The sequence below is a fragment of the Penicillium antarcticum genome, assembly GCF_028974205.1.
Source record: "Penicillium antarcticum strain IBT 31339 chromosome Unknown utg000008l_segment0_segment0, whole genome shotgun sequence".
Lineage (NCBI taxonomy): Eukaryota > Fungi > Ascomycota > Eurotiomycetes > Eurotiales > Aspergillaceae > Penicillium > Penicillium antarcticum.
In genome coordinates, this window is record NW_026695306.1 from 372,383 (window position 1) to 387,825 (window position 15,443).

At 46.8% G+C, this 15,443-nt stretch overlaps 6 protein-coding genes across 6 annotated transcripts; 4 read left to right on the plus strand and 2 right to left on the minus strand.

The window, feature by feature from the left end:
• Window positions 1-863: 863 nt before the first annotated feature.
• On the plus strand, window positions 864-2,442 carry N7508_007681 (uncharacterized protein; the record flags this gene model as incomplete). The annotated part of the gene is made up of 4 exons (XM_058465745.1): window positions 864-1,326; window positions 1,359-1,673; window positions 1,749-1,780; window positions 1,825-2,442. 4 exons carry the CDS (start codon window positions 864-866, stop codon window positions 2,440-2,442), a joined length of 1,428 nt encoding a protein of 475 aa, XP_058317073.1.
• A 795-nt stretch (window positions 2,443-3,237) lies between these two features.
• N7508_007682 (uncharacterized protein) lies at window positions 3,238-4,259 on the plus strand (the record flags this gene model as incomplete). The annotated part of the gene is made up of 2 exons (XM_058465746.1): window positions 3,238-3,273; window positions 3,324-4,259. The coding sequence occupies 2 exons, from the start codon at window positions 3,238-3,240 to the stop codon at window positions 4,257-4,259; spliced, it is 972 nt and encodes a 323-aa protein (XP_058317074.1).
• A 187-nt stretch (window positions 4,260-4,446) lies between these two features.
• Window positions 4,447-5,964, minus strand: N7508_007683 (M28 family metallopeptidase; the record flags this gene model as incomplete). The annotated part of the gene is made up of 2 exons (XM_058465747.1): window positions 4,447-5,838; window positions 5,893-5,964. 2 exons carry the CDS (start codon window positions 5,962-5,964, stop codon window positions 4,447-4,449), a joined length of 1,464 nt encoding a protein of 487 aa, XP_058317075.1.
• A 1,516-nt stretch (window positions 5,965-7,480) lies between these two features.
• On the minus strand, window positions 7,481-11,799 carry N7508_007684 (uncharacterized protein; the record flags this gene model as incomplete). The annotated part of the gene is made up of 6 exons (XM_058465748.1): window positions 7,481-8,297; window positions 8,366-8,487; window positions 8,540-8,826; window positions 8,884-9,024; window positions 10,849-11,641; window positions 11,695-11,799. 6 exons carry the CDS (start codon window positions 11,797-11,799, stop codon window positions 7,481-7,483), a joined length of 2,265 nt encoding a protein of 754 aa, XP_058317076.1.
• A 758-nt stretch (window positions 11,800-12,557) lies between these two features.
• N7508_007685 (uncharacterized protein) lies at window positions 12,558-12,836 on the plus strand (the record flags this gene model as incomplete). Its single annotated transcript, XM_058465749.1, has 1 exon — window positions 12,558-12,836. One exon carries the CDS (start codon window positions 12,558-12,560, stop codon window positions 12,834-12,836), a length of 279 nt encoding a protein of 92 aa, XP_058317077.1.
• A 1,594-nt stretch (window positions 12,837-14,430) lies between these two features.
• On the plus strand, window positions 14,431-14,772 carry N7508_007686 (DUF1962 domain-containing protein; the record flags this gene model as incomplete). The annotated part of the gene is made up of 2 exons (XM_058465750.1): window positions 14,431-14,616; window positions 14,683-14,772. 2 exons carry the CDS (start codon window positions 14,431-14,433, stop codon window positions 14,770-14,772), a joined length of 276 nt encoding a protein of 91 aa, XP_058317078.1.
• Window positions 14,773-15,443: the final 671 nt, after the last annotated feature.

The following is a 15,443-nucleotide window of genomic DNA, read 5'->3' on the forward strand; positions in this document are numbered from 1 at the left end:
AACATGGGACAAAAGGAGGTCGAGTTTGACAAGTGCAAGCATCCGTCGACGAGTGAGACCGCAAATAGCCATAAAAGCAAAGTCGAATTAGACCTTGACATTTCCCTCGGGACTCCCACCATGGGACTGTCCAAGGGCTCCTATAGGACTAAATTTTGGTCCCGTGAGAGTGAGACCACAGAACTAGACATCTATGGGAATTTCCACGGCTCTCGGTGGCCCATCACTAAGTTGCGGCCCCTCAATTAGTTGGCAGCTACAGGGATGGTAACATTTGTCTTAGGGCAAATCCTTTAGTGGTCTTAAGTTGCTTCGGAGTTTTCTTGAAGTCACCTAACTATAGTGGATGTATCTTACTCAGGCTTTAATTTAGCTCCTATGTGACTCCGAATCTCTTTTGTGGTTTTCTCGGATTTGAATTCTATTCTACCTTGTTCCGCTATCCGATTTTTGCAGAAATCGGTAGTCAGGTTTCATACTCATAGTGTTAATCACTACGTAACCTTTAGTAGGTTAGTGGGGTATATATCATGTAACCCGCCCTATTTATCTCCCTTCCTCCTCCACTTACTTTTCTTCTTCTCTAGTACCGAAAATATATGGTTTTCACACCAACCGTTTTCTACCTTATACACTCATGACCCACACTACTATTCACTACCACCTCTACTACGTCCCCAGTTCATTTATACTTGTCGTTCTTAAGCAGTGGAATCTACGTGCCTCAGCTGTGAGGTTATTCAAGATTAGCTGCTGCATCCCGAACCAACTCACCTTGCTACACGCCGCACTTCACTCGTCGACTCTTTTTCTTACCATCATCCATGAAAGTGACACCCATGTCATTAATGACAGCTGATAAGATGTCCTGGTCTTGCTTGCCTGCAGAGATCCGGGTTCTGGTCCTAGAAGCCTTACTGCAGGATGATGGCTGTAGCCTGGCTGGCTTCGCTATAGTGTCTCGAGAGTGGCAGATGACTATTGAGCTGCACAACTTCGCCCATATCAACCTCACACTGTCACGCCTCGCAGATTTCGGTCCAATGATTCACCGCAATCGGGCTCTTGTACGCTATATATGGCTTTGCTTGGAACTCCAAGAATATGATTGTACCCAATGTTCACCTCATGGTCTGGAAATGATGGGGATCAGCAGCACAGATAATACCCTAATTACCACAGCCTTCCAGGATTTGTTCTCAATGCTCAGCACATGGGAACCAAATAGCAACTTGCTGCTTGATATCAGTGTTCACTCTCCTAGTGACTCCGAGCACTGGTTCAAATATCTAACCTTTGAGCCTGATATCACCTCTGATGAGTGTGGTTTGGGTCAATACACTGAGCAGTCAATACAGGCCAAATTAATGACCACCAGCATGGTTGGATTGCTGGGAGTCAAAATTCGACTCCATCTAAAGCTGGTATCCACAAGGTTTTCGATGAAATCATGGGTGAAGGACCCTTTAATAGTGGTGAAGAGGAAGACCAGTGGTGGCAGCAACTACCGTTAGTCCCAGAAGTAACAGGTGTGCTTCTACGTCAACAGAACTGCCAACGGTGGAAGCCAACTGCATTAGCACAGATGTTTGCCCGTTTCCCCAGACTCCAGGAGATTTGCTACGAGCCTTGGAGAGAATGGTGTGATATCCAGCAGGAGTGGACAGATCAATGTAAGTACCGCTATTCCAGCTCATAATTCTCTACCATATATACGTTTATTGCTGTATTACTTATCACGGATCTAGCTTTCCGATCACTTTTGAATCGCTCGCTACTAGTAAGCTACGAAGACTCATACTCTTCGAGAATTTCGCTCAACAGTACGCGATACCTTTTATGGGTGGTTTTAGCGGTTGCAGTTCAATTAGCATCCCGACCTCTGATGTCAGCTACGCAGTTGCCAAAGCCAGTCTCAAACTTGAGTGCCTCTCAGCATCATTTATTGTGGGTACCAGCTATTTCTTCAATGCCTGTGACCCTCATTGGAAGTGGCCCAACATGACTTCACTTACGCTGACTTCTCATCTGCTCACACCTGATGAGAGCCTAATTGAGATTGATAACATGCTCCAGAAAGCGGCAGCAGTGGCCATGAAAATGCCAAATCTTACATCAATGGAGATATGGAATGGACGAGAGGGATTGGCAATGCTCTTCAGATACCAGCCAATTGGGGAAGGGCAGCCTGCTGTGTTAACCTGGAGAGGAACATGGCAATTCACCCTGCGAGCTCCTATTGTTCAGGCTTGGGAAGCTGTGGCGCTGAAGCATTGTATTCACAAATCTATTATTGTCGAGGAGGTGCTGGACGCTGGTGTTGTTGTCAAGTCTCATGGTGATGCAATCCACCATTTGAAGTTTTTAAATCTTGTGATTCGCCCCGTTTCGTTGCACCAGATTCGGATGGAGCACAGAATTCGCGAGGGAGTACATGACTAATGGCACATTTTCTGTTATCAAGTAACAAATTTTAGGAATCGATCGCTCGCCTCTCGCTTCCCGAGCTGGAAGGGGTTCCGTACATAGCTCTTGTATATAGTTGATTGCTAAAGAGGAACCCCCCCCCAACATGGGCAATAACACTAATGAATTATCTGTGTATCGGTCCATGTCCGGTACCTTCTTTTCCAGTCTACCAATTATCTCCCATCTGCGCCGACAGGGTTGCTATGTTCCGTACCGCTAACGACTGACCATCGTTCTACCCACAGCCCATCATGCTCCCATAACGCATGACCGATGGGACTAGACGTACGCAAGGGGAAACCGAGGGGAATGAAGTGATAGATGAAATGATGATCATGGGCGCTCATGGCGATAAATAAAGGAGAGAGAATGATGATAGAAAGTGGGAATGGATGACGATGAAGAGAGGAGATGAAGTGTTCGGAGATGGCTTAAGAGTCAAGCCCGAGATAGATGCCGAAGTCCGATGGACCTGAATCCTCAAAGTCCGCTTGGGAGGAAACTTGGAAGTCGAATGGGAGGTTTGACAAATTAGGGCGACGGGAATACGACTCGAGGTTAGCCATTTGGGTAACTCACTTCAGCGTGGGTCCACTGCCTACTAACCCCGTCGCTTATCCCCGAACTATGGAAAGAAAGAGTATATCAATCGACACATTTTGGACTTTCTGATCTTGTATCCAACCAGTTCTATCATCTAGATCAACGAAGATTACTCAAGCTTCCAAATCAGATCTACTTCTTGCGATCGGTCTTAAGAAATACGTAATGTCCGCCCCTCTTGAGAGAGTTGCTATCGTCGGTGTAAGTGCGCTGCTTGATCTCTCTTTCACACTATTTCTGACATATTTTAGGCCACCGGTCGCATCGGAGGTGCCTTTGCTGAAGCACTGGTTAAGACGGGGAAGCACACGGTCACAGCCTTAACCCGCCCTGGTGGCAAAGGCAAGATCCCAGACGGTGTCGACTCCGTTGAGGTGAACTACGACGACCAAGCATCAATCATCGAACCTCTCAAAGGCCAGCAGTTCCTCATCATCACCCTCGCCGTGAGCGCTCCTGATGATCTTCATGCCCGAATTGCTGCCGCTGCAGGCAAGGCTGGAGTCCCCTACATCATGCCCAATGTCTTTGGGTATCCCATCGACCCCAAAGAAGTGAAAGATGAAGACCGGTACAGTCAGTTGATCTTGAGCCGAATTGGCGATGTCGAGAAGACCAACTTCTCCTCCACAATCAAGATGTCTTGTGGGTTTTGGTACGAATGGAGCTTGGCGCTGGGCAACCAGTGGTTCGGCTTTAGCATCAAGGACCGTAAGATCACCTTCTTTGACGATGGCAAGCGAACTATTACAGTCAGCACGTGGGACCAATGTGGTCGGGCGTTGGCAGCGCTGTTGAGCCTCCCCGAATCTGATGGGCCCACCTCTGTTGCTAGCTTCAAAAACAAGGATGTTCTCATCAAAAGCTTCCGTGTTTCCCAGCGCGACATGCTCGATAGCCTCCATCGAGTACTGGGTACGACAGATGCGGATTGGAAAATTGAATATGAGCCTACTGCAAAGCGCATGCAGGATGGGGCCGAGGAAATGAAGAATGGCGTTTTTACTGGTTTCCCTAAGATGCTTTATGGTGGCGTATTCTTGACTAGCAGCCAGTTCAGTGATTACGCAGCTACCATGCCTTTGGCGAATGAAGTGCTAGGCTTACCCACGGAGGATTTGGATGAGGCGACGAAGAGGACGGTCGATATGGTCGAGAGTGGCTGGAGACCCTTTCCTCAACTTTAATAGAGGCGGTGCAAGAATTTGAGAAGTGATTCGGATTTGTTGTGGTCAAGCTCTGTATATTATCTATTGCCATGGGATTTTCGCAGGCAGAATGCTATAACAATGGAGAATCTGACAGAGTACTGAGACATTAGTCGTTCGCAGCAATTGTAATTGATCATTGATGAGGACTAACTCAATGAACACCTTAGATTTCAACCAGAGAATGGAAGCATCCGGTGTTCTTAGTGTGAGCATGGGATCGGGGCTCTCTCTTAGTCCGTCGCTTGGTGGGGGTTTCAGTCCGTGGTGGGATTGACGAAAGGCTGGTGGCATATTTAGCGACGGCGAAAGCAGTGGCCTTTGAATTGATCAAGAATGCCTCATGGTTAAGATTGGTGGTGTTGTCCCCGGCAGCATGATAATTCACATCGTAGGAGACATTTGCTTGACCTCCGAAAAGCTTTGCCTCCTCGACGGTCTTGATACCCTCCGCGCCTGTGAAAATACCACCGGCAGGAATACCACGAGAGATGAAACCATCGTAGTCGGAGCGGCCATCAAACGCGGTTGGAATATATGCCAGCTTCTTTGATTTGAAATAGTTCTGGAACAGGGCCTCGATCTCGGCAGAGCCTGCTGGCCCGGTCTGGTTGAAGGCGTCTCCGTCGCCATCATAAATCATGAGCGCATAGTTGGGTGAAGCAATCATGTCGAAGTTGAGGTAGAGCCTTATTTTCGCTAGTTCCGCAGAGCTCAGGTGTGAAGTATAGTATTCGCTCCCTAACAAGCCGAACTCTTCACCAGTCCAGAAGCAGAACCTCACGGCATTCTTCACAGAGAATTTGGTCAACGCCTTTGCAACCACGAGGTTACTGATGATCCCAGAGCCATCATCGTTGATTCCCGGGCCGGCTTCGACTGAGTCGGTGTGACCTCCCAATGAAACAACGTTATTATGATCACCACCTTTTGTCTCTGCAATCACGTTGAAGGTCGTGCGGTTCTCGACTTTACTATCAATCTCAAGAGATAGAGTCACAACACCGCTGGCTGCCGCACTGAGCAGAGTCTCGCCGTTGGCCTGGGAGATGCCTCCAATTGCAGCATACGCATCGGATACTCCACCCAAAGTTCCACTCAGAGAGCCTGCAGCGTTATTGTAAATAATCACTGCAGCTGCATTCGCCGTACCAGCCAGCGTCGCCTTCTCTGCGAAAGTGCATTCTCCACGCTGGACCAGGGCGATCTTACCAGCCACCTCGGTTGGGTAGTCCGATGCAGTACACCCGACGTTTGAAACCACAGCCACCTCTGCAGTAATATCAACGCTGGGGCTGTATGTCATCGAGGTAATCTCAATGGAGTCGCCGTTGAAAGAAAGAGAGGCTTCTGCGCTGGTCCATGTGTGGATCTGTGGTTGCTTGTATACATCATAATACCCGGTCTTCTTCAACTCGCGGTAGAGGAAGTCAACAGTATCATTGTGTGCCTTGCCACCAAAGACCCGGTTTCGCTCAGGATGCGCGTAAGCAAAGTCCTCGAGCTTTTGCGTGCCCTTCAGAAGGTCTTTCAGCCGGATCTCAGAGGAGAGTTTATCCTGTTAAGTCAGACTATCTGGCGGCGACGATGGAGACAAGCCATGTGTGCATACCGGTGAAACAAGGTGCTTTGGCCGGTTAGCCAAGACCACAGAGATGTAGTTCAGCAAAAGAAACAACTTCATCGTTAATCACTGCAGGATCTGTTATCCCTTCATAGCCAGCGGCAAGAAGGGGATTCTTATACCCATGCCGCGGGCTATCGGTGTCTACCTGCATCACGCGATAACAAAAGCAATGGTGTGTGATTGGCACGGTCCTGATGGAAAACCAAGAGGCTGCCTGTTCTTGGCAGAAGAGGAGGCAATTTCATAGGGCCGGCTGGTGTCCGCAGCCAAAAGCTCAGGCGGGACTCCGACGGTACTTTGGAATGTGAGGGCTGAGGTTACAGTGCCAAGTACGGTCTTCCGCTGCTTGGCGTTAGAAGAAGGGCAATTAAGGTGGCAAGATAGTCGGGACAAGTAATACTGGTGCGGGGTTGAGTTCAGTGCCCTGACTCTAAATTGTTCTCGAGCAGCATACATCAGCAGTTCCCATAACTGAACAGGTAGCGCCATCTGAACCAACCTCCAAGATAGACTGCATCAACACAGAATCTAGGCCCGAGGCAGGTTGTGGATATCGGCTACTTTAAAAACGGCTTATCATCCAAATGGATAAGCTTAAGTGTAGATTGAGCTTGGTTGGTGCCATGGGTGATTTCGCCATTAGTAGATTAGCTCGAGGGGGAATGTTGGGACGTGCACTCGTGGCAGGTAATAAACAAACACAATCCGGTATTGCAACAGACAAACGCCAAGACATCGGGGTTTGCCTAGGACTATGCTCTGAGCAGATTAGTGACTCTTGTACTGAGCAATCATGAATAATACTCTAAAAAAGGATCATATCCTAAAGGCGAAGTATTAGAATGTCTGAGTTATCATAAAATATTCATGATTTTCTGTTTCTTTTTTATGCTGAACGATGCTCATCTTAGTAGTTCTTTTTGATGGTGGGTGTTCAGACATATATTGTGAGCCATGAAACAGAAATACTCAGAGCACAAGAAGAATAGCAATATCTAAGGAAAGTATTTTATAATATACGATACCTCATTTCCAGGCTTTTTGATCAATGAAACAGGAAATATATAGAGCCTCAACGACGATGTAGACTCTAAAGAATTGGACGTCAGCAGGATGTTACATTAAGTTGCAATTGGAGCGTTCTTCCAATTGAAAGGAAGGATTGAGGCTCACATTGTCTTCATTCGGAATGGTTTTTGGCAAAGTAAAATTAGTCGCTTATATTAACGAAGTCCTTTGCACATATTCAGTGTCAGCTGCAAAAGAGTAGCAAGTTATCCGGGAATATACTGTTTGTCGCAAATCGATGTCTTGTAATTGACAGTTGCTGGTCACTGCGGAGGCGCGGTCAAAGCGCCGCTAGCCAGCAACACCACGAGCTCGCTTCATATTTGTGTTCTTATGAACATTCTGAGCATTCCACAGGCTTTGAATTCTCCCGTAGCTTTGTTTAGACCACTGAGGAAGGATAACTTCAATAATGGTTTTGAGTTATTCCGATGATTCTGACTAAAGACAAAGTAATTACAATACATGTTACTGACAAGCAAAGCGTTTCATTCACCTTCTCCTTTCAAATCTTCTTCCTCTTTTCCTCATTTCCCTCGTCTTCTTCGCTGTCTTCTTCTCCGTCTTCTTCTTCTCCTTCCTCATCTTGTCCTCCGTCACTTTTTTGTGTTTCCTCCGGGAGAATATCTTCCTCCGCCGTCGCCCTCATCCTCTCATTGCGTCTGCGATTGGCCCAACTATACATGCTCCAATTCTGCAAAAAGACCGATGCCCCTCTACTCTCGATACATATCACCGGCTGACCATGCCTTAGACTGAACCAGACCCGATCGTTCATATCCAGAGCTGCTGCCGTCCCAAGTAGACATATCCAAGTGTGTGCTTCGGGGGCCGTTCTCACCCAGGTATCCATGCTCCCCCGTGATAACGCATATTTCAGCTTCCGAACGAGGTGTTGAAGAACAGTCATACTAAATGAGGCAACATACTCGTCGTCAAGAAAGAAATACCAGAATATTAAGGCCGCAGTCTGACAAGCCTTCGTTATTGCGTCGGCGTCTGACTTGATGGACCCATCATCAGTATTTTCCTGAGTTTGTTGGTAATCTATGGACAAAGAAAAATCTTCCATTTTCGCTGTCCATTTGGCTCGAATGTCCACGGCACCAGGACCGTCCGGCAAAACATGAGTGATGAAGTCAATATGTTCAAAGATCTCGATTACTTCGTGAGAGAGGTTGTAGTAACCTCCCTCTCTATTTGCTGCTCGACGGAGGACGGCAGATGTGAAATATGTTGGAGGCATGAGAGGGGTGGGAGGGATATTCAAGAAAGGTATCTCGAGCGCCGAGTCCATGATGATGGCCTCGGTGAGAACGCATCTATGACCAAGAAAGAAGATGAGATACTATTCTTCGCTAACGATTGATCTGATCGAGACTATACGCACACTGTGATAAGTCCTGAGAGAAACGCGCCCAGGGCAAGATGCTCGAGACCCCCTTGTACTTTGATCATTTGCATCAATGCCATCTTATGCATTTTGGATAACCCTTTGTCGCCAAGAAGGGCCTAATTTAATCAGAAAGTGCTCAAATACTAGGAACTACAGCAACTTACTTACCGAGAAGAAAACTAATGGTGCAATACAAGCCATGAGAGACTCGCTGAACATCGCTTCCGAGTCATTTATTCTCTCCTGAAGTAATTGAAGTGCGATTGTGTGGTGGTATAGTGTCATGTTCTTATTTTTGACTCCTCGGAATGCGTCTAAGTGGGCTGATGCAGCATAAAGGGTGGTGTGGAGCGCACAAGGGTCGGACAGGGCTTGTTGAATCCACGACGCTCTTAGAAGCCATGCAAGACTACTACCATCAACAGGGAGCGGTTCCATTCCAAAAGTTTCAATAACTACCGAACCCACCTTCAGTATACACCCCAAAGCGGAATTTCGGAGGGTGTACGTACAAGAGTGAATAAGCATAGGCATATGAGGCCGTGACTCAACTGGCAACGGCACTGTGACATCTACCCGGCTGATCTTAAGCGAACGAAGGAATGAAGCACCGGGGCTATTCAGCACAAGAGCCTGCTTAGGATAGACACAGTCTGTGTTTTGTCTACCAGATTCTGTCAGTCGTTTGGGTACGTTGGGAGCTTCCCACCGGGCAGTGATACCTTGAGCATCGGTTGCAAGTCGGCAATATTTTGTCACACTTTCTCTTTTTTGCGCGGCACTGAAGACATGCCCCGACAACCTTCACTGCATCCGAGGTTAATGTGAGAATTGCTGTCTGACTGATACTGTACTGCGGGTACATAGATCCATCTAGGCCTCGGTCTGTTATAAAACGTCGCCTGGGAGAGCGGCTAACGCTCTGCTGTGCCGGCATGGTGGAGGATGGTGCATACCAACATTGTCGCTTTTGCCTATCAAGGTCAGCCTGGACATAGAGCCAGCCAACACGATCAGGGCACTCACTTGACACAGGCTGAGCATAAAGGAAGAAGACGATCACATTTTCTCTTTTTCTGGGCGCACGATAAGCAAGCATGACCAGCCCGAAGGGTCATCTCGAGCACAGCAAACGCGGGTTGGATTTGGAGATAGCAGATCTTCGAAATGCCGATGTATACACATGCATGTTACGGGTAGAGCGTTTGAATGTTCAGCAGAATATACCAGCAGGGCATACCCAGAACCGAGATTACTCGATAAACACCCTTTCCATCATCCCTTCAGATGCAGATTTTGACCCTTTTCCCCCCTGACCGATTAAACTTCTGTCGATTGCCGTGTCCAGTTCGGTTAACAGATACCCCCGCCGCTAACCTGATCTGGCTATTGTAAGTCCGCCAAAAGGATCACATTCAAACCGAGCTAATCTTATGAGCCAGTTTGTTGCATTACACTTACAATGTAATGCACTTGATATACTTCTAAAATCCTTCTTAAGTCCAGGGCTCTTTGATAATTTTGTGACGTGAGAAGGGACAACGTCCAAGATTAGGGCTGACAGTTTCCCCAGCCGAAGGAGGTTAACGACCTCTTACCGGTGCATAGATCTCAGTCAGAATTTGTTGAATTCGGCCGCTGATCATAGAATAATGCCAACCCTGAAGTAAATTTGGCACAAGGACAGAATAATTTGGATTGCGGTAGGTTCGTTTCAACCGCCAGGCTTCTAAAACTGCAATTCAAATAATCAGAATCTACGACTCCATGATCTCTCCTGCATATTTCTGAGACTAAATACTTCATATAAATAATTTTCATCGAGATGCTCGTACCTAACAACGGGTCATTGGACAACAGGAGCTTGCTCACAACATGGTCACCAAGGTCAGATTTTAGAGAGCATAGCACATTTGATCCAGGAAAAAAACGTAGATCTTATCACACGGGCCAGGGTTTTTTTAAAAAGACACATTGAAAGAGGAATCCAAGCACTAAAAGTTTACGTGCAAAATGACGCGTCCTCATCCTCGACGAGTCTCACATTCTCACTACCTCGGATAGTAACCTCAAGTTCCCCAAGAAATGATCTCGCCAATCATGAAGGCATCACACTCTATCCCGAGGACTCGTATATTAATTGTACGTTTGGTATCTATCGGTGTAATAAATCTTTGAGTGAAGTCATGTCTCGTTCATTTTTCATGCCTCGTACTAGATATGTGTCCGTTTGACTATGTCTGCAATCGGACACAGCCGATGATGTAAACGCGAACACACCCTCACTTTGAAATTGCCTTTGAAGAGCTCAAGACTGGCGGTTTATATATTGAATTGATATTTGAGCCGCTCGTATGCCATGAAACTAGTGGCAACCATTGGAACTACTTTGATATATCCAATGCTCAATCCAACCCAGAACCCCCGAAACCCCCTTTCTGACCAGATCTTTTGGCAAGTTCTTGCAATCCCTGTACCTCCCTCGCCCTGCATTGCCCCGCTAGCTTGTATGCGGCGCCGAATAACCTCAAGGGGGTATGAAGTAGTCTGAGCAATCGTGCCAGCGAGCGCCCCAGCCGTTAATTGTGCCCCAATTTTAAGTGGAGGACGTTGTGATACCCCGTCTTCGGTAATCTGTGCGACTGTGGTGTGCTTGGCAAGCTCAGGGCGCCGTAGCCAATCACTCACAGTGTCATGGGTGAAAAAGGACATCCCAGCGTAAGGAAGCATTCCGAGCATGGTCGGACTAAAGCCACGGTAAAAGTTGCAGAGCTTGGATAAAGGGAGCACTTTCTCAATGGCATTAGAAAGCGTAGTGTTGATTCCTCTTACTGCAATACCATGGGATTGCAGAGCACCATTTTGTTCGTGGTATATCTGACGGCAAATGCTCTTCAAGGATGATCGATGTGATCGACTCTCAATGGCTAACCGTACTCGCACAAGATCAAGCGGGTAAGTGAAGAAAACGGACGTAGCACCGGAAAAACTGCCGGATAAAAATCGACGGAGCGGTGTCTCTTTTTCAGGCGATGAGATAAAGAGAGCTCGCATCTGTTCATACATCAGAAAATTGATGGCCGCGTAAGGGAACTTCTGGAGGAGGGTCGCGGAATGCCCCTTGAACAAGCCTCTGAATCCCTCATGACTGTTGATTGATGAAAGAGCAGACACAAAGCCTTTCCAGCTGCCAATGTATCTCTCGTACGCGGGAGTTGATGTCTGGAACAGAATCTTGACGCGATCAAGTGGTGCAACTATCGTTTTTGCCTATCAAAACTGTCAATATTTGTTTTAGGCAATCCGGGTTACATTTGACCCACTGCACATCCCGCCAGTCCTCCAGCTAATCCGCTCTTTAGCACATATTCGAGGCTTCGCTTGTTTTTGGCTTTGCCCTGTATTCCTTGCTCGGCCTTTAAAGTCATAGCCAGCACCCCTCGCCCTACCACGCAGTCAGGGTCACGCGAGGTCGTGATAGATGAAGCAGGGATATCGGGAGAATTCGCGTAGTCAACAAAATCTACGGAGTACACCGCCTTGGCGTAGAAGTCAGATTACCTTTAGTTTGGGGCCAAAGCTTGCCAAGGAATGTGTTATGATTTATCTCCGGTGCGCAATGGCTTATCTCCGGGTCTGCCTCGGTCAACGGCGTTTGTTTCGCGCTCAATCGAAGAGATTTAAATTGTTCCCAGAGAAAAAGAATGAACATTCCTTTTCTTTCGAATATACTTTCAATTATCTTTAGAAGTCCGTGATAGGCTTTTTATTCGCTTGGAATTTGATTTGAACTATGAACGGGAAAGATCCCACTCATTAAAGGTGCTTTTTCAACGCACTTCTTAATCGAGGAGAAGACCTTCAAACATTCAATTGCATAATAAGAAATGCGCTATTTGGTCTAGGTGTTGGGTCTTTGCGATTTATGTGGAGCGATGTTCACCGACGGGAGTAAATATTTTCTAGAACTGGATCTAGCCACTTAATCATATTCCAACCAATAAAACGTGAGTCACCACCCGTCCACGATCAAGTGCTCCATCGCAGAATATCTCATCGAAAAATTTGACGCGGAAAGCACCTGAAATACACGACCCTGTCCGAGCACTACCATCTCAAGCAGTGGCTGGTTTTCAAAGTTTCTGGCCAGGCACCTTACTACCGCCAGGCGTCCTGGTTTATCAAGATGCAAACCGAAAGGATCCAGGGTGCCATTGACCGGTACCATAATGAAATCTATCGTGTGTGCATTGTTCTAGAGTCTGCGCTCAAGTATCGCGACTGGCTTGTCGGCGATATGTGCACCTACGCTGATCTTTACTTTATCACCTGGCAGCGTTTGGTCCCTACAGATATTGGCAGGGATATCTCTGCAAAGTCCCCTCTTGTGGATGCGTGGATGAAGCGGATGGAAGCTCGGCCCTGTCAAGAGGGTCTATGCAGACCAGGATCGTGCCATTGCTGACAGTGAACAGAGTAAAGATATTGTGCTTACATGTCAATGTTTCCACAAGATCAGTGTAATTAGACCGCAAGAGCATACAGCTGAACATAAACCGCCAATGAAATGTTGGTGATCCAGTGGCCACGCAGTGATTATGCCTAAGGAAATCGACCTTAAAATACTTCTCGCATTGGGCCTGCGGCTTACTCGCTTGGCGTATGCAGCCTCACTGTCAAGGAGAACGGCTTTCCATATCCCGAATGTGGTAAGATCTTGATTTGAGTCTGGAACCAGTTGACTTCATGACGTTCAAATCCTGTATATGCATGCTATTCCGTAAAGGACCGAGTCGCGTGCCCCGGTTTGTTAAAACGGTCAGCAGGATCTGTATCTTGGAATGTCGAAGGATCGAACTCAACATCAGAAAAGGGAATGAATATCAGACTCAAGTATCTGGTTGGCAAGAAAAAGAACTGCTCGTTGATGTGGACTAATTGAAAAACTCTTTACTGGATAACAAAATGTAACTAAGGATAGCTACGCCCAGTGGGACGCCTGACAATATAGGTACTGTACCACTGTCCTAGCAAGAAGTAGTGGAGATTGGACTGCTCTACCAAGCAAATCTAACAGAACATAGCATTGTAATGTTTAGTAGCTACGAGGAAATTTTTTTCAAGTATTGAGAAAAGCGTGTCCCGTTCGCTCCGCTTCGCAGTTACTTGGACTTTTGGCCAATAGGCTTGCCTCAATATCTCTGACACAACAGAGCGATTGAAGTCATTTTTAAACTTGAAACCGAGGACGGTGGCCGCTTAGAATAACGATATTGCCGTCGTTATCGATTAGGTGACTTCGTTCATAGTGTCGGGTTTTGTTTACGCCGTGTTCATCCTGGTTGCCCAAGTCAACGAAACTGCCAGATTGCATAATGATCAGTATTTTACTCGGATTAGGTATAGAACAGATGATAATATGGCCAGAAAAGAAGTAAATGCTCGTATTTGCGCAGCTTGATGAGAGCGACTGAGAATTATGCATCAGGCCCACTGCGGGTCGGGACGGGACGAAGGTCAGTACTATGGCGGGGAGAGGTCTGTTTGCCACTCAGGTTTTCTGAAGTTCATGCAGAGATCATCCTTCAGGAAACCTGATATTGATCACCGTGCGAGATGTTGTCGTTTACGTAAATGGACCCCTAGCTGGACCCCTAATCGGCCCATGAGTTGCTTAAGCGTCAGAGGGAAGGCGTTGTACTTTTGTAGCTTGTCCAAACACAGACCTGAAAAAAAAAAATATCTTCTAACCTATGAGCTGGTTCTTCAACTTGGGGGCTATGCAGCATCAGCGGATTAGGCGATGCAATGTAACCTCAATCTAGGTGCAGGTCAATGTGAGCCAGTCAGTCAATAGCTTCAATGTATGAATTCACTTCCTAGGCGTCCAACTCTGAGAGACTCCATTCTACATACCATGCTACAAAGATACTCAAGGTAATTGCTGTAGTCTTGAAAAGGGGTATAAATACATCAAGACCTACCCTCCAGAAAGTCGTATTCTCAAACATCAAGCTTTGCTGAACAATCAAATCTTCGAAAAGAACGCCTTTAGCAACATGAAGTTCACCGCACTCCTCTTCACTCTCATGGCTGCTGCCACCGTCAGTGCTTCACCGGCCGACGACCCACAAATTCTGGACGTTTGTGGCTCCGGCTACGGTGGTGACCAAAGACGTACAAACAGTGGTTGCCAATCTTCAAACGGAGACCGACACTTTTGTGGTTGTGACAGGACCGGCGTGGTACGCTCGGCATATCTATATTAAAACGTAAGATCATGTTTGCTAACATGCTTTTTCTACGAAAAGGTCGAGTGCAAGGGTGGAAAGTGGACGGAGATCCAAGACTGCCACAAGAGCTCCTGCCACGGTAGCAACCAAGGTGGAGCCGTCTGCTAAATGGAGAGAAACAAGTTTATTGAATGTTGTTTTGGGGTGGGGATTTTGCCAGTCTCTTGCCGGAATGCTCGAGGGCAGATGAGGGATTCAACATCTACCAATCTGCTCTCCTGTCTCTGGAAATATGTTTAGTGCCTGAGCTTGATCAAATTCTTACTTGTCGCTCGTTACTCATGATTTTGTTTACCTGGAAACAATGATGGAAGTCGTCAAATACTGCGAAATGCTCTCATAGTATTCCTATTCCCTGATACATGATTAGTGGATTCAAGCCATCTATCTGTATTTTGCTTCTTTCTCGGGCTCGAGGAATTAGTAAAACATTTTTCATGAAATTTAATGTTTCTGTTGATGCATGCTTGACAGGAAGCTGAGATAACGTAAGAATCGCATGGTTTTCATTATGCTTCGTGGCCGCTATTTAAACGTCTAATTACATAAGCCACTTGTCTAGTCCTGGCAATTGGATGCCTCAGGAATGAGGCAGCAAGCTGACTGATAACCTTGGCAAGGGCTCGGGACCTCAACGCGTGTCGTATTTGATCACGTGAAGGCCAAATGGCAGGAGTAAAATGAAAACAAAAACTCAACTCCAGAAATCACGACATAAGCGGAAGTCAAAGTTCTTTGACAATTATGGTGGAACTCCATTTTACTGTGGTAAAACCAAG